Source organism: Oncorhynchus tshawytscha, linkage group LG33 (genome assembly GCF_018296145.1).
Source record: "Oncorhynchus tshawytscha isolate Ot180627B linkage group LG33, Otsh_v2.0, whole genome shotgun sequence".
Classification (NCBI taxonomy): Eukaryota; Metazoa; Chordata; class Actinopteri; order Salmoniformes; family Salmonidae; genus Oncorhynchus; species Oncorhynchus tshawytscha.
Window position 1 is genome coordinate 41,268,683 of NC_056461.1, and position 25,190 is coordinate 41,293,872.

Sequence of the window (25,190 nt, forward strand, 5' to 3'; positions counted from 1 at the left end):
AGTCTGCTGTCATAGTCTGCTGTTATATATAGTCTGCTGTTATATATAGTCTGCTGTCATAGTCTGCTGTCATAGTCTGCTGTCATAGTCTGCTGTTATATATAGTCTGCTGTCATATATAGTCTGCTGTCATATATAGTCTGCTGTCATATATAGTCTGCTGTCATATATAGTCTGCTGTCATAGTCTGCTGTCATAGTCTGGTGTTATAGTCTGCTGTCGTTGTCTGCTGTCTGTTGTCTGCTGTCCTAGTCTGCTATCATTGTCTGCTATCATTGTCTGCTGTTATAGTCTGCTGTCATAGTCTGCTGTTATATATAGTCTGTTGTCGTAGTCTGCTGTCGTAGTCTGCTCTCATAGTCTGCTGTCCTAGTCTGCTGTCATAGTCTGGTGTTATAGTCTGCTGTCATAGTCTGCTGTTATAGTCTGCTGTCATTGTCTGCTGTTATATATAGTCTGCTGTCATTGTCTGCTGTCATAGTCTGCTGTCATAGTCTGCTGTCATAGTCTGCTGTCATAGTCTGGTGTTATAGTCTGCTGTCATAGTCTGCTGTTATAGTCTGCTGTCATTGTCTGCTGTTATATATAGTCTGCTGTCATTGTCTGCTGTCGTAGTCTGCTGTTGTAGTCTGTCTGCTCTCATAGTCTGCTGTCCTAGTCTGCTGTCATTGTCTGCTGTCATTGTCTGCTCTCATAGTCTGCTGTCCTAGTCTGCTGTCCTAGTCTGCTATCATTGTCTGCTGTCATAGTCTGCTGTCATTGTCTGCTGTCATAGTCTGCTGTCATTGTCTGCTGTCATTGTCTGCTGTCATTGTCTGCTGTCGTTGTCTGCTGTCGTTGTCTGCTGTTATATATAGTCTGCTGTCATAGTCTGCTGTCATTGTCTGCTGTTATATATAGTCTGCTGTCATTGTCTGCTATCATTGTCTGCTGTCATAGTCTGCTGTTATAGTCTGCTGTCATTGTCTGCTGTCATTGTCTGCTGTCATTGTCTGCTGTGTCTGCTGTCGTTGTCTGCTGTCATTGTCTGCTGTTATATATAGTCTGCTGTCATAGTCTGCTGTCATTGTCTGCTGTTATATATAGTCTGCTGTCATTGTCTGCTGTTATATATAGTCTGCTGTCATAGTCTGCTGTCATTGTCTGCTGTTATATATAGTCTGCTGTCATTGTCTGCTGTGTCTGCTATCGTTGTCTGCTGTCGTTTTCTGCTGTTATATATAGTCTGCTGTCATTGTCTGCTGTCATTGTCTGCTGTCATTGTCTGCTGTTATATATAGTCTGCTGTCATTGTCTGCTGTCATAGTCTGCTGTCGTTGTCTGCTGTCATAGTCTGCTGTTATATATAGTCTGCTGTCATAGTCTGCTGTCATTGTCTGCTGTCATTGTCTGCTGTTATATATAGTCTGCTGTCATTGTCTGCTGTCATAGTCTGCTGTCATTGTCTGCTGTTATATATAGTCTGCTGTCATTGTCTGCTGTCATTGTCTGCTGTCATTGTCTGCTGTCATTGTCTGCTGTCATAGTCTGCTGTTATTGTCTGCTGTCATAGTCTGCTGTTATATATAGTCTGCTGTTATATATAGTCTGCTGTTATATATAGTCTGCTGTCATATATAGTCTGCTGTCATATATAGTCTGCTGTTATAGTCTGCTGTTATAGTCTGCTGTCAGTCTGCTGTCATAGTCTGCTGTCATAGTCTGCTGTCATAGTCTGCTGTTATATATAGTCTGCTGTCATAGTCTGCTGTTATATATAGTCTGCTGTCATATATAGTCTGCTGTCATATATAGTCTGCTGTCATATATAGTCTGCTGTCATATATAGTCTGCTGTTATAGTCTGCTGTCATAGTCTGCTGTCGTTGTCTGCTGTCGTTGTCTGCTGTCGTTGTCTGCTGTCGTTGTCTGCTGTCGTTGTCTGCTGTTATATATATAGTCTGCTGTCATTGTCTGCTGTCGTCTGCTATCGTTGTCTGCTGTCGTTTTCTGCTGTCATTGTCTGCTGTCATTGTCTGCTGTTATATATAGTCTGCTGTCATTGTCTGCTGTTAGTCTGCTGTATTGTCTGCTGTTATAGTCTGCTGTCATTGTCTGCTGTCATTGTCTGCTGTCATTGTCTGCTGTTATATATATAGTCTGCTGTCATGGTCTGCTGTCATTGTCTGCTGTCATAGTCTGCTGTTATATATAGTCTGCTGTTATATATATATATATAGTCTGCTGTCATTGTCTGCTGTCATAGTCTGGTGTTACAGTCTGCTGTTATATATATAGTCTGCTGTCATAGTCTGCTGTCATAGTCTGCTGTCATTGTCTGCTGTTATATATAGTCTGCTGTCATTGTCTGCTGTCATAGTCTGCTGTCATTGTCTGCTGTTATATATAGTCTGCTGTCGTAGTCTGCTGTCGTAGTCTGCTGTCGTAGTCTGCTGTCGTAGTCTGCTGTCGTAGTCTGCTGTCGTAGTCTGCTGTCGTAGTCTGCTGTCATAGTCTGCTGTCCTAGTCTGCTGTCCTAGTCTGCTGTCGTAGTCTGCTGTCTAGTCTGCTGTCCTAGTCTGCTATCATAGTCTGCTGTCATAGTCTGCTGTCATAGTCTGCTGTCATTGTCTGCTGTCATTGTCTGCTGTCATAGTCTGCTGTCATAGTCTGCTGTTATATATTGTCTGCTGTCATAGTCTGCTGTCATAGTCTGCTGTTATACATAGTCTGCTGTTATATATAGTCTGCTGTCATAGTCTGCTGTTATAGTCTGCTGTCATAGTCTGGTGTTATAGTCTGCTGTCGTTGTCTGCTGTCGTTGTCTGTTGTCTGCTGTCGTTGTCTGCTGTCGTTGTCTGCTGTCGTTGTCTGCTGTTATATATAGTCTGCTGTCTGTCATCGTTGTCTGCTGTCGTTTTCTGCTGTTATTATAGTCTGCTGTCATTGTCTGCTGTTATATATAGTCTGCTGTCATTGTCTGCTGTCATTGTCTGCTGTCATTGTCTGCTGTCATTGTCTGCTGTCATTGTCTGCTGTCATTGTCTGCTGTCATTGTCTGCTGTTATATATAGTCTGCTGTCATTGTCTGCTGTCATGGTCTGCTGTCATGGTCTGCTGTCATGGTCTGCTGTCATTGTCTGCTGTCATTGTCTGCTGTCATTGTCTGCTGTCATATATAGTCTGCTGTTATATATAGTCTGCTGTCATTGTCTGCTGTCATTGTCTGCTGTCATAGTCTGGTGTTATTTATAGTCTGCTGTCATAGTCTGCTGTTATAGTCTGCTGTCATTGTCTGCTGTTATATATTGTCTGCTGTCATTGTCTGCTGTATTGTCTGCTGTCATAGTCTGCTGTTATATATAGTCTGCTGTTATATATAGTCTGCTGTTATATATAGTCTGCTGTATATAGTCTGCTGTCATAGTCTGCTGTCATAGTCTGCTGTCTAGTCTGCTGTCATATATAGTCTGCTGTCATAGTCTGCTGTTATAGTCTGCTGTCATAGTCTGGTGTTATAGTCTGCTGTCATTGTCTGCTGTATTGTCTGCTGTCGTTGTCTGCTGTCATTGTCTGCTGTCGTTGTCTGCTGTTATATATAGTCTGCTGTCATTGTCTGCTGTCATGGTCTGCTGTCATTGTCTGCTGTCATTGTCTGCTGTCATAGTCTGCTGTTATATATAGTCTGCTGTCATTGTCTGCTGTCATTGTCTGCTGTCATATATAGTCTGCTGTTATATATAGTCTGCTGTCATTGTCTGCTGTCATTGTCTGCTGTCATAGTCTGGTGTTACAGTCTGTGTTATATATAGTCTGCTGTCATAGTCTGCTGTTATAGTCTGCTGTATAGTCTGCTGTCATTGTCTGCTGTCATATTAGTCTGCTGTCTGCTGTCATTGTCTGCTGTCATTGTCTGCTGTTATATATAGTCTGCTGTCATTGTCTGCTGTCATTGTCTGCTGTGTCTGCTGTTATGTCTGCTGTCATTGTCTGCTGTTATATATAGTCTGCTGTCATAGTCTGCTGTCATTGTCTGCTGTCATATATAGTCTGCTGTCATTGTCTGCTGTCATAGTCTGCTGTCATTGTCTGCTGTTATATATAGTCTGCTGTCGTAGTCTGCTGTCATAGTCTGCTGTCATAGTCTGCTGTCATTGTCTGCTGTCATAGTCTGCTGTTATTGTCTGCTGTCATAGTCTGCTGTTATATATAGTCTGCTGTTATATATGTCTGCTGTTATATGTAGTCTGCTGTCATATATAGTCTGCTGTCATAGTCTGCTGTATATATAGTCTGCTGTCTGCTGTCATATATAGTCTGCTGTCATAGTCTGCTGTCATAGTCTGCTGTCATAGTCTGCTGTTATATATAGTCTCTGTCTGTCTGCTGTTATATATAGTCTGCTGTCATATAGTCTGCTGTCATATAGTCTGCTGTCATATATAGTCTGCTGTCATAGTCTGCTGTCATGTCTGCTGTTATAGTCTGCTGTCATAGTCTGGTGTTATATTGTCTGCTGTTATATATAGTCTGCTGTCATTGTCTGCTGTCATTGTCTGTCTGTCTCTGTTATAGTCTGCTGTCATTGTCTGCTGTCATTGTCTGCTGTCATTGTCTGCTGTTATATATATAGTCTGCTGTCATGGTCTGCTGTCATTGTCTGCTGTCATAGTCTGCTGTTATATATAGTCTGCTGTTATATATATATATATAGTCTGCTGTCATTGTCTGCTGTCATAGTCTGGTGTTACAGTCTGCTGTTATATATATAGTCTGCTGTCATAGTCTGCTGTTATAGTCTGCTGTCATTGTCTGCTGTTATATATAGTCTGCTGTCATTGTCTGCTGTCATAGTCTGCTGTCATTGTCTGCTGTTATATATAGTCTGCTGTCATAGTCTGCTGTCAGTCTAGTCTGGCTGTTATAGTCTGCTGTCGTTAGTCTGCTGTAGTCTGCTGTCATAGTCTGTCTGTCTGCTGTCCTAGTCTGCTGTCTGCTGTCCTAGTCTGCTGTCCTAGTCTGCTGTCCTATATATAGTCTGCTGTCATTAGTCTGCTGTCATAGTCTGCTGTCATTGTCTGCTGTCATTGTCTGCTGTCATAGTCTGCTGTCATAGTCTGCTGTTATATATAGTCTGCTGTCATAGTCTGCTGTTTATATATAGTCTGCTGTCATATATAGTCTGCTGTCATTGTCTGCTGTTATAGTCTGCTGTCATAGTCTGGTGTTATAGTCTGCTGGTTGTTATATCTGTTGTCTGCTGTCATTGTCTGCTGTTATGTCTGCTGTCATTGTCTGCTGTTATATATAGTCTGCTGTGTCTGCTATCGTTGTCTGTCTTTCTGCTGTATATATAGTCTGCTGTCATTGTCTGCTGTCATTGTCTGCTGTTATATATAGTCTGCTGTCATTGTCTGCTGTCATTGTCTGCTGTCATTGTCTGCTGTCATTGTCTGTCTGTCATTGTCTGCTGTCATTGTCTGCTGTCATTGTCTGCTGTCATTGTCTGCTGTCTGTCATTGTCTGCTGTTATATATAGTCTGCTGTCATTGTCTGCTGTCATGGTCTGCTGTCATGGTCTGCTGTCATGGTCTGCTGTCATTGTCTGCTGTCATTGTCTGCTGTCATTGTCTGCTGTCATATATAGTCTGCTGTTATATATAGTCTGCTGTCATTGTCTGCTGTCATTGTCTGCTGTCATAGTCTCTATTTATAGTCTGCTTATTTATAGTCTGCTGTCATAGTCTGCTGTGTCTGTTATAGTCTGCTGTCATTGTCTGCTGTTATATATTGTCTGCTGTCATTGTCTGCTGTCATTGTCTGCTGTCAGTCTGCTGTCATAGTCTGCTGTTATATATAGTCTGCTGTTATATATAGTCTGCTGTTATATATAGTCTGCTGTTATATATAGTCTGCTGTTATATATAGTCTGCTGTCATAGTCTGCTGTCATAGTCTGCTGTCAGTCTGCTGTCATAGTCTGCTGTCATAGTCTGCTGTCATAGTCTGCTGTTATAGTCTGCTGTCATTGTCTGCTGTCGTTGTCTGCTGTCGTTGTCTGCTGTCATTGTCTGCTGTCGCTGTCTGCTGCTGTTATATATAGTCTGCTGTCATTGTCTGCTGTCATAGTCTGCTGTCATTGTCTGCTGTCTGCTGGTGTTATATATAGTGTCATTGTCTGCTGTCATAGTCTGCTGTATATAGTCTGCTGTCATTGTCTGCTGTCATTGTCTGCTGTATAGTCTGCTGTTATATATAGTCTGCTGTCATTGTCTGCTGTCATTGTCTGCTGTCATAGTCTGCTGTTACAGTCTGGTGTTATATATAGTCTGCTGTCATAGTCTGCTGTTATAGTCTGCTGTTATAGTCTGCTGTCATTGTCTGCTGTCATAGTCTGCTGTCATTGTCTGCTGTTATATATAGTCTGCTGTTATAGTCTGCTGTCATAGTCTGCTGTCATAGTCTGCTGTCATAGTCTGCTGTTGTCTGCTGTCATTGTCTGCTGTCTGTCTGCTGCCATTGTCTGCTGTCATAGTCTGCTGTCTGCTGTCTAGTCTGCTGCCATTGTCTGCTGTCATAGTCTGTCATTGTCTGCTGTCATATATAGTCTGCTGTCATATATAGTCTGCTGTCATATAGTCTGCTGTCATAGTCTGCTGTCCTGTCTGCTGTCTATAGTCTGCTGTCATTGTCTGCTGTCCTAGTCTGCTCTCTAGTCTGCTCTCCTAGTCTGCTCATATATAGTCTGCTGTCATATATAGTCTGCTGTTATATATAGTCTGCTGTTATATATAGTCTGCTGTCATTGTCTGCTGTTATAGTCTGCTGTGTTGACATATCAGTCTCTTTTTGGGATGCTGTCCTTTCTCAAGCCCTCTCATCCATTGTTCTCTCTCTTAATTCAGCCAGTTTGATCGGCAGTCATATTATCTAACATCATCAGCGCAGAAAAAACGCAGAGACATAAAACACATAGATGATTATAATGAACTGATGAGAGTAATACCTGATACAAATAACTATAACCTCCTCCCTCTCTATTCCTCCTCCTCCATCCACTCCTCATCCCTCCCTCCCCCTCCATTCCTCCTCCTCCCTCCACTCCTCCTCCCTCCCTCCACTCCTCCTCCCTCCACTACTCCTCCTCCTCCCTCCTCCTCTCCCCCTCCCCAGGTCTCTGTGGTTCATCCTGGAGATCATCATGTCTAAGAATGAGAACAACAGCCATGCCTTCATCAGGAAGATGGTGGAGAACATCAAACAGACCAAGGATGCACAGGCTCCTACCGACGCCAAGATCAACGAGGTACACACACACACACACACACACACACACACACACACACAGATTCACATATACACACAAAGATTCATGCTCACACACAGATTCACGCTCACACACACACACCCTCTCTTTCCCTCTACAGAAGTTGTACACGGTGTGTGACGTGGCCATGAACATCATCATCTCTAAGAGCACCACCTACAGTCTGGAGTCTCCCAAAGACCCTGTCCTTCCCACACGCTACTTCACCAAGCCTGACAAGGTAGGTGTTTTAGTTAGAGGTCTTCTCAGATCACCAAATTCAGATCCGAATTGGATCCTCGAAATTATCACTCGACCCCCGATTTCATTCAAAAAAAATCAATATCCGATTCGGATCCTATCCGAAATACTGTATGTTCGAGTTGAGCGAGAATCGGATCCAAATTGGGTCTGTCTGTATCGGACCCAAATGGATCCAAAATATTACAAATCCAGCTTAATTGAAGGTCAAGCCAGCAAAATAGTTTGGACTCTGGTGCATTTTGGGTTGTTTCTGTAGTAATAGCTTAGTAATTTCATAATGACATCCCTATAGTTTAGTATTTTCACATCCCTATAGTTAGATGGAGGATGTCTCTATAGTTAGATGGAGAACATTGAGGACGTCCCTATAGTTAGATGGAGGACATTGAGGACGTCTCTATAGTTAGATGGAGAACATTGAGGACATGTTTGAGGTTGTTTCTGTAGTAATAGCTTAGTAATTTCATAATGACATCCCTATAGTTTAGTATTTTCACATCCCTATAGTTAGATGGAGGATGTCTCTATAGTTAGATGGAGAACATTGAGGACGTCCCTATAGTTAGATGGAGGACATTGAGGACGTCTCTATAGTTAGATGGAGAACTTTGAGGACGTCTCTATAATTAGATGGAGAACATTGAGGACATCTCTATAGTTAGATTGAGGACATTGAGGACGTCTCTATAGTTAGATGGAGGACATTGAGGACGTCTCTATAGTTAGATGGAGAACGTCTCTATAGTTAGATGGAGAACATTGAGGACGTCTCTATAGTTAGATTGAGGACATTGAGGACGTCTCTATAGTTAGATGGAGAACATTGATGGGACGTCTCTATAGTTAGATGGAGAACATTGAGGACGTCTCTATAGTTAGATGGAGAACATTGAGGACGTCTCTATAGTTAGATGGAGGACATTGAGGACGTCTCTATAGTTAGATGGAGAACATTGAGGACGTCTCTATAGTTAGATGGAGGACATTGAGGACGTCTCTATAGTTAGATGGAGAACATTGAGGACGTCTCTATAGTTAGATGGAGAACATTGAGGACGTCTCTATAGTTAGATGGAGAACATTGAGGACGTCTCTATAGTTAGATGGAGAACATTGAGGACGTCTCTATAGTTAGATGGAGAACGTCTCTATAGTTAGATGGAGGACATTGAGGACGTCTCTATAGTTAGATGGAGAACGTCTCTATAGTTAGATGGAGAACATTGAGGACGTCTCTATAGTTAGATGGAGGACATTGAGGACGTCTCTATAGTTAGATGGAGAACATTGAGGACGTCTCTATAGTTAGATGGAGGACATTGAGGACGTCTCTATAGTTAGATGGAGAACATTGAGGACGTCTCTATAGTTAGATGGAGGACATTGAGGACGTCTCTATAGTTAGATGGAGGACATTGAGGACGTCTCTATAGTTAGATGGAGGACATTGAGGACGTCTCTATAGTTAGATGGAGGACATTGAGGACGTCTCTATAGTTAGATGGAGAACATTGAGGACGTCTCTATAGTTAGATGGAGAACATTGAGGACGTCTCTATAGTTAGATGGAGGACATTGAGGACGTCTCTTAGGCTGTTCTGTAGGCTATTTTACGGTGCGCTGTTAACATCTATCTTATTTAACTGTTTTGACGAACGTGGGTTTAGACTCAAGGTAGGCTATAGCCTGTTTGACCAGCAAGCTTCAAATTCATGTGGTCATCCATTTCATTTCCAACAGTTGGGATGTTAAGGTTAGTAATTCCCGCTATGACGACTCTGTTTGACAAAAATATTCCCTATCCAACTATAAAGACGATCGGGAAGATATTATCAGTAATTCTGCATTATAGTATAACTTATAGTATAAATTTTTTAAAGAAGGGCATGAATGAGCCTCATGTTTACACTGAGAGATATTCCACTTGATTTGAGTCATTCAACATTAGTTAACAGATGTATTTAAATAAATTAAATAGCCTACTAAATAGGCCAAATGAAAACTAAAAAATAAAATATCTCATGTCTTGGAAATATGGACCAAGAGAAGCAGTCTTTCTCCCCTCCGTAGCCACAAGGTGTATAAATGAGGCCCGTACAGACAACTGACCTGTCGGGGAACTCCTCTTTCATTCAGTTTCATCTTCACATCAGCAAAGAACAACTTAATGTTTCAGAAAGCCACTTTATATAGACTAGGAGAGACCTGTTTATATATAGACTAGGGGAGACCTGTTTATATATAGACTAGGGGAGACCTGTTTATATATAGACTAGGGGAGACCTGTTTATATATTGACTAGGAGAGACCTGTTTTATATTGACTAGGAGAGATCTGTTTTATATTGACTAGGAGAGACCTGTTTTATATTGACTAGGAGAGACCTGTTTATATTGACTAGGAGAGACCTGTTTATATTGACTAGGAGAGACCTGTTTATATTGACTAGGAGAGACCTGTTTATATTGACTAGGAGAGACCTGTTTATATTGACTAGAGACCTGTTTATATTGACTAGGAGAGACTTCTTTATATAGACTAGGAGATACCTGTTTATATAGACTAGGAGATACCTGTTTATATAGACTAGGAGATACCTGTTTATATAGACTAGGGAGACCTGTTTATATATAGACTAGCTAGGGGATACCTCTTTATATAGACTCGGGGAGACCTGTTTATATAGACTAGCTAGGGGATACCTCTTTATATAGACTAGCTAGGGGATACCTCTTTATATAGACCAGAAGAGACCTCTTTATATATAGACTAGGGAGACCTGTTTATATATAGACTAGGGGAGACCTGTTTATATATAGACTCAGGGAGACCTGTTTATATAGACTAGCTAGGGGATACCTCTTTATATAGACTAGCTAGGGGATACCTCTTTATATAGACTAGGGAGACTTTATATAGACCAGGAGAGACCTCTTTATATAGACTAGCTAGGGAGACCTGTTTATATATAGACTAGGAGAGACCTGTTTATATATAGACTAGGGGAGACCTGTTTATATATAGACTAGGGGAGACCTGTTTATATATAGACTAGGGGAGACCTGTTTATATATAGACTAGGGGAGACCTGTTTATATATAGACTAGGGGAGACCTGTTTATATATAGACTAGGGGAGACCTGTTTATATATAGACTAGGACCCCCTTACAATAATTTAAGAGAATAATCATTAAATGTGTGAAATTTGGGTTTAGGCCTAAACTGTTTTAAGATTGACATTTTTCAAATATAATTTGGGATCTGGTCCATATTTCACATATTTTCACACAAATCCGAAGTCCGTGGCCACTGAGCAGGATCCGACCCGACGACAACATCCCGGGTCGGGTAATCCGGTTTGGGAAGATCTGTGAAGACCTCGTGTGTGTGTGTGTGTGTGTGTGTGTGTGTGTGTGTTCGCTCTAATCTGCAAATAAAACCATTCAATGGATTCACATTCTGACTAAACATTTCTTCTGTAGAATTTCAGCAACACAAAGAACTATCTCCCTCCAGAGATGAAGTCCTTCTTTACACCTGGAAAGGTAGGATGACTGCCCATGGTATTCATTCAGACAGGCCTTAACGGTAGGGTGACTGCCCATGGTATTCATTCAGACAGGCCTTAACGGTAGGGTGACTGCCCATGGTATTCATTCAGACAGGCCTTAACGGTAGGATGACTGCCCATGGTATTCATTCAGACATGCCTTAACGGTAGGATGACTGCCCGTGGTATTCATTCAGACAGGCCTTAACGGTAGGGTGACTGCCCATGGTATTCATTCAGACAGGCCTTAACGGTAGCATGACTGCCCAAGGTATTCATTCAGACAAGGCTTAGCGGTAGGATGACTGCCCATGGTATTCATTCAGACATGCCTTAACGGTAGGATGACTGCCCGTGGTATTCATTCAGACAGGCCTTAACGGTAGGATTACTGCCCATGGTATTAATTTGCTCAACTTCGGTTGTTAGAATCAGCGATTTGGAGCCCTTGCCAACAGTGGGATAAATTGTCTAACCAGGGGGGGTTCTAACCCAGGGGGGTAGTTTGAGTAATAAAATAACAATATATATATATTGTTTATATATATATATACTACGTGACCAAAAGTATGTGGACACCTACTTGTTGAACATCTCATTCCAAGGTCATTGACATTAATATGGAGTTGGTCCCCCCTTTGCTACTGTAACAGCCTCCACTCTTCTGGGAAGGCTTTCCACTAGATGTTGGAACATTGCTGTTATAACAGCCTCCACTCTTCTGGGAAGGCTTTCCACTAGATGTTGGAACATTGCTGCTATAACAGCCTCCACTCTTCTGGGAAGGCTTTCCACTAGATGTTGGAACATTGCTGCTATAACAGCCTCCACTCTTCTGGGAAGGCTTTCCACTAGATGTTGGAACATTGTTGCGGGGACTTGCTTCCATTCAGCCACAAGATGTTAGTGAGGTCGGACACTGATGTTGGGCGATTAGGTCTGGCTCGCAGTCGGTGTTCCAATTCATCCAGAAGGTGTTCGATGGGGTTGAGGTCAGGGCTCTGTGTAGGTCAGTGAAGTTCATCCACAGCGATTTCGACAAACCACTTCTGTATGGACCTTGCTTTGTGCACAGGGGCATTGTCATGCTGAAACAGGAAAGGGCCTTCCCCAAACTGTTGCCACAAAGTTGGAAACTCAGAATTGTCCTAGAATGTCATTGTATGCTGAAGTGTTAAGATTTCCCTTCACTGGAACTAAGGGGCCGAGCCCAAACTTTACAGTTGGCACTGTGCATTTGGGCAGGTAGCGCTCTCCTGGAATCTGCCAAACCCAGATTCGTCCATCGTACTGCCAGATGGTGAAGCGTGATTCATCATTCCAGAGAACACGTTTCCACTGCTCCAGAGACCAATGGCGACAAGCTTTACACCCCTCCAGCCGACGCTTGGCTTTGTGCATGGTGATCTAAGGCTTGTGTTGGGCTGCTCAGCCATAAAAAAAACATTTTATGAAGCTCCCGACGAACAGTTCTTGTGCTGATGTTGCTTTGAGGCAGTTTTGAACTCAGTAGTGAGTGTTGCAACCGAGGACAGACAATTTTTACACGCTTCAGCACTTTGCGGTCCCATTCTGTGAGCGTGTGTGGTCTACCACTTCGCAGCTGAGCCGTTGTTGCTCCTAGACATTTCCACTTCACAATAATAGCACTTGCAGTTGACCGGGGCAGCTCCAGCAGGGCAGAAATTAGACAAACTGTCTTGTTGGAAAGGTGGCATCCTATGACGGTGCCACGTTGAAAGTCACGGAGGCCATTCTACTGCCAATGTTTGTCTATGGAGATTGCATGACTGTGTGCTCGATTTTATACACCTGTCAGCAACGGGTGTGGCTGAAATAGTGGAATCCACTAATTTGAAGGGGTGTCCACATACTTTTATATATATAGTGTACTTTAAAATTACTAAACCCAAATTGAAACTGTGTAGAAATAATGGACCTACATTCATGCAGTGTCTCCACTGTGTCCAGCTGGCTAATTAATCATCACCGAAGTAAAAAAAAAAAATACATATCTGGAGGGGAGATATAAGTGAGAAAAATGAGTTTGACTCCCCTGTTCTGACCTCTGACCTTTCCTCTCTTCCCTTCTTCCCTGTGCCCCCTCACCCCTGCACATCCTCCCTCCTTCACCCCTACACATCCTCCCACACCCCTACACATCCTCCTTCACCCCTACACATCCTCCCTCACACCTACACATCATCCCTTACCCCTACACATCCTCCTTCACCCCTACACATCCTCCCTCACCCCTACACATCCTCCCTCACACCTACACATCCTCCCTCACCCCTACACATCCTCCCTCACCCCTACACATCCTCCCTCACCCCTACACATCCTCCCTCACCCCTACACATCCTCCCTCACCCCTACACATCCTCCTTCACCCCTACACATCCTCCCTCACCCCTACACATCCTCCCTCACCCCTACACATCCTCCCTCACCCCTACACATCCTCCCTCACCCCTACACATCCTCCCTCACCCCTACACATCTCTACTCCCTCACCCCTACACATTCTCCCTCACTCCTACACATCTCTCCTCTCTTCTCCCTCACCCCTACACATCCTCCCTCACCCCTACATCTCCCCCTCCCTCCTCCCTCACCCCTACACATCCTCCCTCACCCCTACATATCTCCCCCTCCCCCCTCCCTCACCCCTACACATCCCCCTCCCCCTCACCCCTACATATCTCCCCCCTCCCTCACCCCTACACCTCTCCCCTCCCCCAGCCTAAAGCAGCTAACGTGTTAGGAGCGGTGAACAAGCCCCTGGCCTCAGCAGGCAAACCCATCCAGAGTAAAGCATCACGCATGGAGACGGCTAGCAACGAGGATAGTACCTCAAACCCCAGCTCTCCTCAACGCACCAAGACCAGGTACACACACCTCTTACCCTAGACCTGACCTGTCCTCCTGCCTCGCTGTCCCAGACATGAGTGTCTCTAACCTGTCTCCCTGTCCCAGACATGAGTGTCTCTAACCCATCCTCCTGACCTCCCTGTCCCAGACATGAGTGTCTCTAACCTGTCCTGGCTCCCTGTCCCAGACATTAGTGTCTTTAACCTGCCTCCCTGTCCCAGACATGAGTGTCTCTAACCTGTCCTCCTGCCACCCTGTCCCAGACATTAGTGTCTCTAACCTGTCCTCCTGCCACCCTGTCCCAGACATTAGTGTCTTTAACCTGCCTCCCTGTCCCAGACATGAGTGTCTACAACCTGTCCTCCTGCCTCCCTGTCCCAGACATGAGTGTCTCTAACCTGTCCTCCTGCCTCCCTGTCCCAGACATGAGTGTCTCTAACCTGTCCTCCTGCCTCCCTGTACCAGACATGAGTGTCTCTAACCTGTCCTCCTGCCTCCCTGTCCCAGGCATTAGTGTCTCTAACCTGTCCTCCTGTCTCCCTGTCCCAGACATGAGTGTCTCTAACCTGTCTCCCTGTCCCAGACATGAGTGTCTCTAACCTGTCCTCCTGCCTCCCTGTCCCAGACATGAGTGTCTATAACCTGTCTCCCTGTCCCAGACATGAGTGTCTCTAACCTGTCCTCCTACCTCCCTGTCCCAGACATGAGTGTCTCTAACCTGTCCTCCTGCCCCCCTGTCCCAGACATGTCTCTAACCTGTCCTCCTGCCTCCCTGTCCCAGACATGAGTGTCTCTAACCTGTCTCCCTGTCCCAGACATGTCTCTAACCTGTCCTCCTGCCTCCCTGTCCCAGACATGACAGTGCAGAGGACCACAGTGAGAATGAAGACCTCATGAAGAAAGGAGACGCCTCCGACACAAAGGTGAGAGTCTGAAATGTATTGTGTAGCTCCGTGAAGTTCTTTTAAGATGATTTGTACATGAAATGCTAATATCAGGGAAAATGCTAATATCAGGGAAAATGCTAATATCAGGGAAAATGCTAATATCAGGGAAAATGCTAATATCAGGGAAAATGCTAATATCAGGGGAAATGCTAATATCAGGGAAAATGCTAATATCAGGGATATTGACCCCGTTCACAGGGGAAGGAATCCAAAGTGTCGTTTTACTATGCCACTTAAGTAAGACTCATTTGCTGAGAAAGTGTATTGTCACTTTCACTGGGTAATCCAAACAAGCGTTCAGTCAGTTACCTGTTACCCTCAAAGTAACAAACTGTCATATCCAACTTAGTCGACACTACTGTCTCCTTACAGTCAAATAGCAGTTTGTTGACAATTCTTTACAGGACAGTGACAAACCCCGAGGCCGTAAACGAGGCGCCGCCTCCAGTAACCTTGACGACAACCCTTCTCCTAAACCCAAGCGCGGCCGCAAGAAGGCAGCAGCAGTCGACCCCGAGGACCAATGGGGAGAGGAGTCCCGACTCGGCGACGCCCAGACGGAAGACGAGCAGAACAGCCCGCCCAAAAAGGGGCGTAGGGGGCGGTCCACGAAGGCTGCGCCAGCCAATCAGGAAACTCCGGCTAAGGGGAGGGGCCGAGGCCGGAAGAAGGCAACTCCTCCCCCTGAAGAAGAGGATGAGGGAGGAGAGGAGGAAGAAGAGGAGGAAGAGGAAGAAGAGGAGAATATGGAGCTGAAGACTAAGGGAGGAAGACCAGCGCGGGCGGCAAGGAGATCAACACAGAGGTCAGAGGGCATTTGGTGTTTTCTCCTTGATATGTGATGTAGTCACCTCATAAACCTTCCTGTAAGATCTGTTCCTGTTCTGTTGACATACATTCGTAAACAGTGCATTCAGAAAGTATCCGAAACCCTCGACTTTGTCCACATTTTGTTATGTTACAGCCTTATTCTAAAATAGATTAAATTGTTTTTCCCCCTTCATTAATCTACACACAATACCCCATAATGACATCACAATACTCCATAATGACATCACAATACTCCATAATGACATCACAATACTCCATAATGACATCACAATACTCCGTAATGACAAAGCAAAAACAGTTTAGAAAAAATAAAAAAGTAGTTCACATTTACATAAGTATTCAGACCCTTTCCTCAGTACTTTGTTGAATCACCTTTTTCAGCGATTACAGCCTCGATTCTTATTGGGTATGACGCTACAAGTTTGGCACACCTGTATTTGGGGATTTCTCCCATTCTTCTTTGCAGATCCTCTCAAGCTCGGGGAGCGTCGCTGCACAGTTATTTTCAGGTCTATCTAGATATGTTAGATCGGGTTCAAGTCCGATCTCTGGCGGGGCCACTCAAGGACATTCAGAGATATGTCCCGAAGCCACTCCTGCGTTGTCTTGGCTGTGTGCTTAGGGTCGTTGCCCCAATCTGAGGTCCTGAGCGCTCTGGAGCAGGTTTTCATCAAGGATCTCTCTGTACTTTGCTCCGTTCATCTTTCCCTCGATCCTGACTAGTCTCCCAGTCCCTGCCACTGAAAAACATCCCCACAGCATGATGCTGCCACCACCATGCTTCACCGTAGGGATGGTGCCAGGTTTCCTCCAGACAGGACAATTGGTATTCAGGCCAAAGAGTTCAATATTGGTTTCATTAGACCAGAGAATCTTGTTTCTCATGGTCTGAGAGTCCTTTAAGTGCCTTTTGGCAAACTCCAAGCAAGCTGTCATGTGCCTTTTACTGAGGAGTGGCTTCTGTCTGGCCACTCTACCACAATGGCCTGATTTGGTGGAGTGCTGCACAGATGGTTGTCCATCTGGGAGGTTCTCCCATCTCCACAGAGGAACTCTGGAGCTCTGTCAGAGTGACCATCAGGTTTTTTGGTCACCTCCCTGACCAAGGCCCTTCTCCCCCGATTGCTCAGTTTGGCCGGTCGGCCAGCTCTAGGAAGAGTCTTGGTGGTTCCAAACCTCTTCCATTTAAGAATAATGGAGACCAATGTGTTCTTGGGGATCTTCAATGCTGCAGAAATGTTTTGGTACCCTTCCCCAGATCTGTGCCTCATCACAAACCTGTCTCGGAGCTCTACGGTCAATTCCTTTTGATCTCCGTGCATGTCAGCGCAAAAACCAAGCCAACTGTGGGACCTTATATAGACAGGTGTGTGCCTTTCCAAATCATGTCCAATCAATGTAATTTACCAAAAGGTGGACTCCAAACAAGTTGTAGAAACATCTCAAGGAGGATCAATGTTATCAGGATGCACCTGAGCTCAATTTCGAGTCTCATAGCAAAGGGTCTGAATACTTATGTAAAGTATTTCTGTTTTTTATTTCAACACATTTCTCAAAACCTGTTTTGGCTTTGTCATTATAGGGTATGTATGTGTAGATTGAGGAAAAAAATTAATTGAATCCATGTTAGAATAAGGCTGTAAGGTAGCAACATGTGGGAAAAGTCAAGGGGGTCTGAATACTTTCCAAATGCACTGTAGACATTTATGCTCTTTTTTTAAATCATCTGTTTATTATTTCAAATGAAGAGAGATATTAACATTAACTGCGGTGTTGAAAGAATCACACATTTATCTGTATTTGTTGTCAATAACCTCTAAATCCTGTTGCTTTCCTTCCCAGTTCTGAGTCTGCTGAGTCCACCCCAGTGAAGAAGAGAGGCCGGCCGGCCAAGGCAGCAGCACAGCCCGCCAAGAAACAACCAGCGTAAGTGTGTGGCAGGTGTGTGTGTGTGTGTGTGTGGTGTGTGTGTGTGTGTGTGTGTGTGTGTGGCAGGTGTGTGTGTGTGTGTGTGTGTGTGGCAGGGTGTGTGTGTGTGTGTGTGTGGCAGGTGTGTGTGTGTGTGTGTGTGGCAGGTGTGTGTGTGTGTGGCGTGTGTGTGTGTGTGTGTGTGTGTGTGGCAGTGTGTGTGTGTGTGTGTGTGTGTGTGTGGCAGGTGTGTGTGTGTGTGTGGCAGGTGTGTGTGTGTGTGTGTGTGTGTGGCAGGTGTGTGTGTGTGTGTGTGTGTGTGTGGCAGGTGTGTGTGTGTGTGTGTGTGTGTGTGTGTGTGTGCAGGCAGGTGTGTGGCAGGTGTGTGGCAGGTGTGTGTGTGTGTGTGTGTGGCAGGGTGTGTGTGTGTGTGTGTGTGTGTGGCAGGTGTGTGTGTGTGTGGCAGGTGTGTGGTCTGTGTGTGTGTGTGTGTGTGTGGTCTGTGTGTGTGTGTGTGTGTGTGTGGCAGGTGTGTGTGTGGCAGGTGTGTGTGCATTAGTGATGTGGACCTTTCCCTTACAAGATGGTTTGATATGTATCGAGTAACATGGGATATGATACAGAAACTATACATTATAGTTTGAAATGGTTCGATGCGTTTCGGTTCGATGCGATACATTAATATTGGTTGCGTTAATACATTCGTTTTCTAAATTAAAATCTGCTGCTGATGTAGCTCATGAGCTGGGGCCTCTCTGAGCTGGGGCCTCTCTGAGCTGGGGCCTCTCTGAGCTGGGGCCTCTCTGAGCTGTGTGTGTGTGAGTGTAAATGATTGATGTCTATGGTGTGTACCTGATCTAGGGTTGCAAACGGTCGGAAACTTTCTGGTTATGTTCCATGGCAAGTTAAGCCCGGGAATTTTGCTTCAATTTTGCCCCATCAATTCATCAAAAAAGTTTTTTTTAAAGTTATATAATAGTGAACCTTTTTTTGTGGGATACACATAAGGCATTTCTAGGTCTTGTGATATATTTTGGTTAAACTTTCCCCAATTCAATGGAATTGCAACCCTCTGCATGTAAGGGAAACTAGGCATCTACCAGCCCACACTGTTCCATCACATGTACAGCTGATTCTCAAGATCTTGCACACTAATGAGATGCTATTGAGCCCACACTACGACACTGTCTGAGCCAAGGACTACATGCTTTCTGGTAAGTTTTGATACTGGGTGGGGTGAATATATTTTATATGACATGATTTTTTGTTAACTAGTAAATAGTAGCCTACAGCAAAGTGTGTTTTAAATCATTTCTAATTTGTTAACAATTTCTGCTAAGTTAGTTTTTGCTACGATGTGGGATTTAGCTGTCTTGACCCTGCTGACTGAGTGTTATTTCACCTGTTTCCATACATGTTGCATTATAAAACATTGATCTTACGAAGGAGTTGTTTTAATCTAACTGCTTAAATATTTATCTGTACATGGAATTGTATTTGTTTGTTTAAAAAAAAAAAAAAAAAAAAATCCTAATCTTTACAGGAAAATGCCACGGGCATTATCTGATGTGGAGACATTTCACTGCAGCTAATGTAGAAGGAAAAGCTGTGTACATTTGCAAATACTGTGCCAAATCATATGTGAGGAATGCAACAAAGATGCAGAATCATCTGGCCAAGTGCATAAAGCTCCCTCAGCGCTTACAACAAGCAACCTCTGACAAATGTCCCTCTACTTCAATGCGAGGTGAAAATGATGAATCCGGCACCTTATCGTTACCAACAGCTCATGGTCCTCCTGGAATCAGAAGTGTTTATGACTCAATGGAGAAATGTAGTCAGAGAAATGCTAATGAATGTCTTGCTCGAGCGGTGTAGGCAAACTGGTTCACCTCTGATGCTCACAGGCCATGTGTATTGGAAGAGATTTCATGAAGGTTCTTTGCCCAGCATGCACCACTCCAACCAGGTATGCTTTATTACTCATTTGCTGGATGCAAAAGTTCAACAGAGTTCAAGTGAAGGTCAAGCAAATCATAGAGAAAGCAGACTGTATTGCAATCATCTCTGATGGGTGGCTGAAAGTTCGTGGGCAAGGAATAATTAACTACATCATCTCTACCCCTCAACTAGTATTCTACAAGAGCACAGACACAAGGGACAACAGACACACCGGTCTCTACATTGCAGATGAGCTGAAAGCAGTCATCAATGACTTTGGACCACAGAAGGTATTCGCACTGGTGACAGACAATGCTGCGAACATGAAGGCTGCTTGGTCTGAAGTGGAGGAGTCCTACCCTCACATTGCACCCATTGGCTGTGCTGCTCATGCATTGAATCTGCTCCTCAAGGACATCATGGCACTGAAAACAATGGATACACTCTACAAGAGAGCCAAGGAAAATGGTTAGGTATGTGAAGGGTCATCAAGTTATAGCAGCAAATCTACCTCACCAAGCAAAGTGAGAAGAATAATCGCACCCCATTTAAGCTACCCAGCAAAACCCATTGGGGTGGTGTTGTCATCATGTTTGACAGTCTCCTGGAGGGGAAGGAGTCTTTCCAAGAAATGGCCATATCACAGTCTGCCGATATAGACAGTCCCATCAAGAGGATCCTCCTATCCTCCTGGATGATGTATTTTTTGAGTGTTAATCAGCCTGAAACTCCTGAAACCTATAGCAGTAGCCATTGCACAGATTGAGGGAGACAATGTCATCCTGTCTGATGTTCAGACTCTGCTTGCAGATGTAAGAGAAGAAATCTATACTGCCCTGCCCTCTTCACTGTTGCTCCAAGCAGAGGAAACTGCAGTTCTGAAATGCCTCAAAAAAGTGTGAAGGCTTCTACCTGAAGCCCATTCACGCAACAGCGTAGATGTTGAACCCCAAGTATGCTGGCAAGAGCATCCTGTCTGGTGCAGAGATCAACAAGGCCTATGGTGTCATCACTACCACGTCTCGCCACATTGGCCTGGATGAGGGCAAGGTTCTTGGCAGTCTGGCGAAGTACACTTCCAAACAAGGGCTTTGGGATGGAGATGCAGTATGGCAGTCGTGCCAACATATCTCATCAGTCACCTGGTGGAAGGGACTTTGTGGATCTGAGGCTCTTTCCCCTGTTGCCTCCATCATCCTTCAAATCCCACCAACATCAGCTGCCTCAGAGCGCAACTGGTCCGTGTTTGGGAACACACACACCAACGCACGCAACAGGCTGACCAATACAAGGGTTTAAAAATTGGTGGCCAACCGGGCAAATGTAAGGCTTTTTGAGCCTGACAACGAGCGATCCTCAACAAGGTTGGAAAGTGACAGTGAAGATGAGGCCTCAGAGTCTGATGTTTAAGAGGTGGACATTGAGGAGGTCCAGGGAGAAGACAACGAAGCCTGAGAGGAAGACAACCAAAGCTTTAGTTTCTAGACAATCATTTTACAAGTGTATGTTGAAAATGTATTTGGGAGATGCGATGGATCATTGGGGATCATTCAATATTCCCTTTCTTTTGTTGTTCAGTGAAATCATCCCATGTCAAGTCATTTAATTAAAGTTCAATTCGTAACTAAATTATATATTTTTTATTTCTATTCGAAGAATTTAATGATTTTCAATTGTCTACTTATGTTTCTGTCTTCATATGATATGGTAAATATATCTAATGCAAAAAAACATCTACATTTAAATTATATTAATATTAATTTGCATATATTTCCGTTAATTCCCACGGAATGTTTCCACCTCTGAATAATCTGATCTGATCCAAAAGGGAAACTAGGCATCTACCAACCCACTGTCAGAATAGGGAGGGACAATGTACCTGATCTGATCCATAAGGGAAACTAGGCATCTACCAGCCCACTGTCAGAATAGGGGGGGACAATGTACCTGATCTGATCCATAAGGGAAACTAGGCATCTACCAGCCCACTGTCAGAATAGGGGGGGACAATGTACCTGATCTGATCCATAAGGGAAACTAGGCATCTACCAGCCCACTGTCAGAATAGGGGGGACAATGTACCTGATCTGATCCATAAGGGAAACTAGGCATCTACCAGTCCACTGTCAGAATAGGGGGACAATGTACCTGATCTGATCCATAAGGGAAACTAGGCATCTACCAGCCCACTGTCAGAATAGGGAGGGACAATGTACCTGATCTGATCCATAAGGGAAACTAGGCATCTACCAGTCCACTGTCAGAATAGGGGGGGACAATGTACCTGATCTGATCCATAGGGAAACTAGGCATCTACCAGTCCACTGTCAGAATAGGGAGGGACAATGATCTGATCCATTTGTCTACCAGCCCACTGTCAGAATAGGGAGGGACAATGTACCTGATCTTCCATAAGGGAAACTAGGCATCTACCAGTCAGAATAGGGGGACACTGTATCTGAAATCTCTATCGTCCACTTTGGATCTATAAATCTCTATCGTATATATATATATATAGCAGAACTTTGTGCGCTATTTCTATGCTTCCCGTGCTTAAGTTTAGTTTTGCGTCTTTTACTTTCTGTTTTGGGTCGGTTTGGGGTCCTTGGAACGATGCACTTGTATCTTAAACATTTGAATCAGGGACCGATAAATGTTGGTGAAACAAATGTTTTTTGCATTTTGTTTGTGTGAGTGTGCAGCCTTTGTGTGTATGTCCTTGTGTGTTTTCTAAACCAGCCTCATCCCCTGTCCTATAGGCGTGGCCGTGGTAAGGCAGCAGCACCGCCAGCAGCCAAAGAGGAGTCTGAGGAGGAGATGGAGACACCGGCTGAGGAAGAAGAGGAAGAGCAGGAGGAAGTGGAGAAGGAGGAAGAACAGACCACTCCTAAAGTAAAGGAAACTTCAACTCTGAACCCTAACCTTTCACCCCTAAACCTTTTATTCCTCAATAGGATATGCAGAAACTCAACCCTTTTAGTATGTTCTGACCAGCTCTGTCTGTCAAGGTGGGGGTCAATGCCAGTTCAGGAAGTACACTGAAATTCCCATTCTCTTCTTTTCCTTCTCAATTAGCAAGAGGTGGAATTTGAATTTGGTTTACTCTCTAGATTTAACTGGGATTTAAATGCAATTGACCCTTGTTGTCTGGCTATTTGTTCTATGTTGAAGATATCCCCTCAGGCTGTTTGTCCGTAAAAACTCACGGACACTAGAGAAGCCTAACCAAGTTTAATTCTCCCCAAAGGGTTCGACACAGCTGTATATTCAGACAAAAGAAATGGATGCTCCCGTGGTGGTATTCATACCCCACTTTGGGTGGAGTCTCCTCCTCCTCTCTAAACATGACATCCTTCCTGCTAAGCAGGGAACTAAGTGATATGTGGTGGTAGTCATACCCCACTTTGGGTGGAGTCTCCTCCTCCTCTCTAAACATGACATCCTTCCTGCTAAGCAGGGAACTAAGTGATATAAGCCTTCAAACAGTTTCTCCCCTTTATCAGTACTGTCACAAGTGATCGTTTCCCCTGCACTCAGCCCCTCCCAAGCTTCATTATGGTATACCTCATGTCTCAGGTGTAACTAATGATCCTCTACTCTGAGTATAACCATGGCCAAGGTTTACTCCAGAATCCCACACTACATGACCAAAAGTATGTGGACACCAGCTTGTTGGACATATCATTACACAATTGTGGACATTAATATGGAGTTGGTCCCCCCTTTTTGCTGCTATAACAGCCTCCACTCTTCTGGGAAGGCTTTCCACTAGATGTTGGAACATTGTTGCGGGGACTTGCTTCCATTCAGTCACAAGAGCATTAGTGAGGTCGGGCACTGATGTTGGGCGATTAGGCCTGGCTCGCAGTCGGTGTTCCAATTCATCCCAAAGGTGTTGGTTGGGTTGAGGTCAGGGCTCCGTGCAGGCCAGTTAAGTTCTTACACACCGATCTCGACAAACCATTTCTGTTTGGACCTCGCTTTGTGCATGGGGGCATTGTCATGCTGAAACAGGAAAGGGCCTTCCCCAAACTGTTGCCACAAAGTTGGAAGCACAGAATAATCTAGAATGTCATTGTATGCTGTAGTGTTAAGATTCCCTTCACTGGAACTAAGGGGCCCGAACCATGAAAAACATCCCAGACCATTATTCCTCCTCCACCAAACTTTACAGTTGGCACTATGAATTGGGGAAGGTAGCATTCTCCTGGCATCCGCCAAACCCAGATTCGTCCGTCAGACTGTCAGATGGTGATGTGTGATTCATCACTCCAGAGAACATGTTTCCTCTGCTCCAGAGTCCAATGGCGGTGAGCTACACCCCTCCAGCCGACGCTTGGCATGAAATATATTTTATTTTTTATCAATGGCATTTTTTTCTCTCGTGACAAATTGCCAGCCGGCCACCCTTACAAACAAACAAACAAACATTACAATAATTCAGTGTGATAATTATTTTTCCGGTGTTTTCTTCAATCCGCATAAAGAGTTTGAATTCAATTGAAATAAAATCTATACATAATAGTGAATAAGGTTATCCAAACAATAATTAGTGCATTTGCAAACATTTCTAAAAACTTGTTTTTTTTGCTTTGTCATTATGGGGTATTATTTAATCCATTTTAGCATAATCCATTTTAGCTGTAACGAAACTAAATGTGGAAAAGGTGGAAGGGGTCTGAATACTTTCCAAATGAACCGTGTACAGATAGTAAATACAGATAGTAAATACAGATAGTAAATACAGATAGTAAATACAGATAGTAAATGCAGACAGTAAATGCAGACAGTAAATGCAGACAGTAAATGCAGACAGTAAATAAAGACAGAAAAATAATAATGAAGGTAATCCAAGGTTCTTGTAAATATTCAGTAAATGCAAAGACAGTAAATGCATCAGTAAATGCAGACAGTAAATGCAGACAGTAAATGCAGACAGTAATACCAGATCAGTGGTCTGCTCCATAATACCAGGGTAAATCTGGTAAATGCAGACTAAATACAGACAGTAAATGGTGGTCTGTCTCCATAAGACAGGGTAATCTGGTGGTCTGTATAATGCAGACAGTAAATGGTCTGACAGTAATACAGGGTAAATGCAGTCTGTCCATAATGCAGGGTAAATCAGACAGTAAATCTGACTCCATAATACCAGGGTAAATGCAGACAGTAAATGCAGGGTAAATGCAGACAGTAAATGCAGACAGTAAATGCAGACAGTAAATACAGGGTAAATGCAGTCTGTCTAAATGCAGACAGTAATCTGGCAGACTGTAAATACAGACAGTAAATGCAGACAGTAAATACAGGGTAAATGCAGTCTGTAAATGCAGGGTAACCTGCAGACAGTCCAAATACAGGGTAAATGCAGACAGTAAATGCAGACAGTAAATGCAGACAGTAAATGCAGACAGTAAATGCAGACAGTAAATACAGACAGTAAATACAGACAGTGAATGCAGACAGTAAATACAGACAGTGAATGCAGACAGTAAATACAGAAAAATAATAATGAAGGTAGTCCAAGGTTCTTGTCTAAATATTCCGCAAAACGCAAATACACAAAGGGCATCACTCAGCTGCATAATACC

At 43.9% G+C, this 25,190-nt stretch overlaps 1 protein-coding gene across 1 annotated transcript in view; it reads left to right on the top strand.

The window, feature by feature from the left end:
* The window catches only part of pds5b (PDS5 cohesin associated factor B), a 97,490-nt gene that overhangs the window by 70,364 nt on the left and 1,936 nt on the right, over nt 1–25,190 (top strand). The window contains exons 27-34 of the mRNA XM_042311628.1: nt 7,151–7,283; nt 7,405–7,524; nt 11,031–11,093; nt 13,844–13,989; nt 14,826–14,895; nt 15,324–15,724; nt 17,593–17,676; nt 22,359–22,491. Coding sequence (XP_042167562.1) covers nt 7,151–7,283; nt 7,405–7,524; nt 11,031–11,093; nt 13,844–13,989; nt 14,826–14,895; nt 15,324–15,724; nt 17,593–17,676; nt 22,359–22,491 — 1,150 coding nt within the window. The remainder of the gene's footprint in view (nt 1–7,150; nt 7,284–7,404; nt 7,525–11,030; nt 11,094–13,843; nt 13,990–14,825; nt 14,896–15,323; nt 15,725–17,592; nt 17,677–22,358; nt 22,492–25,190) is intronic.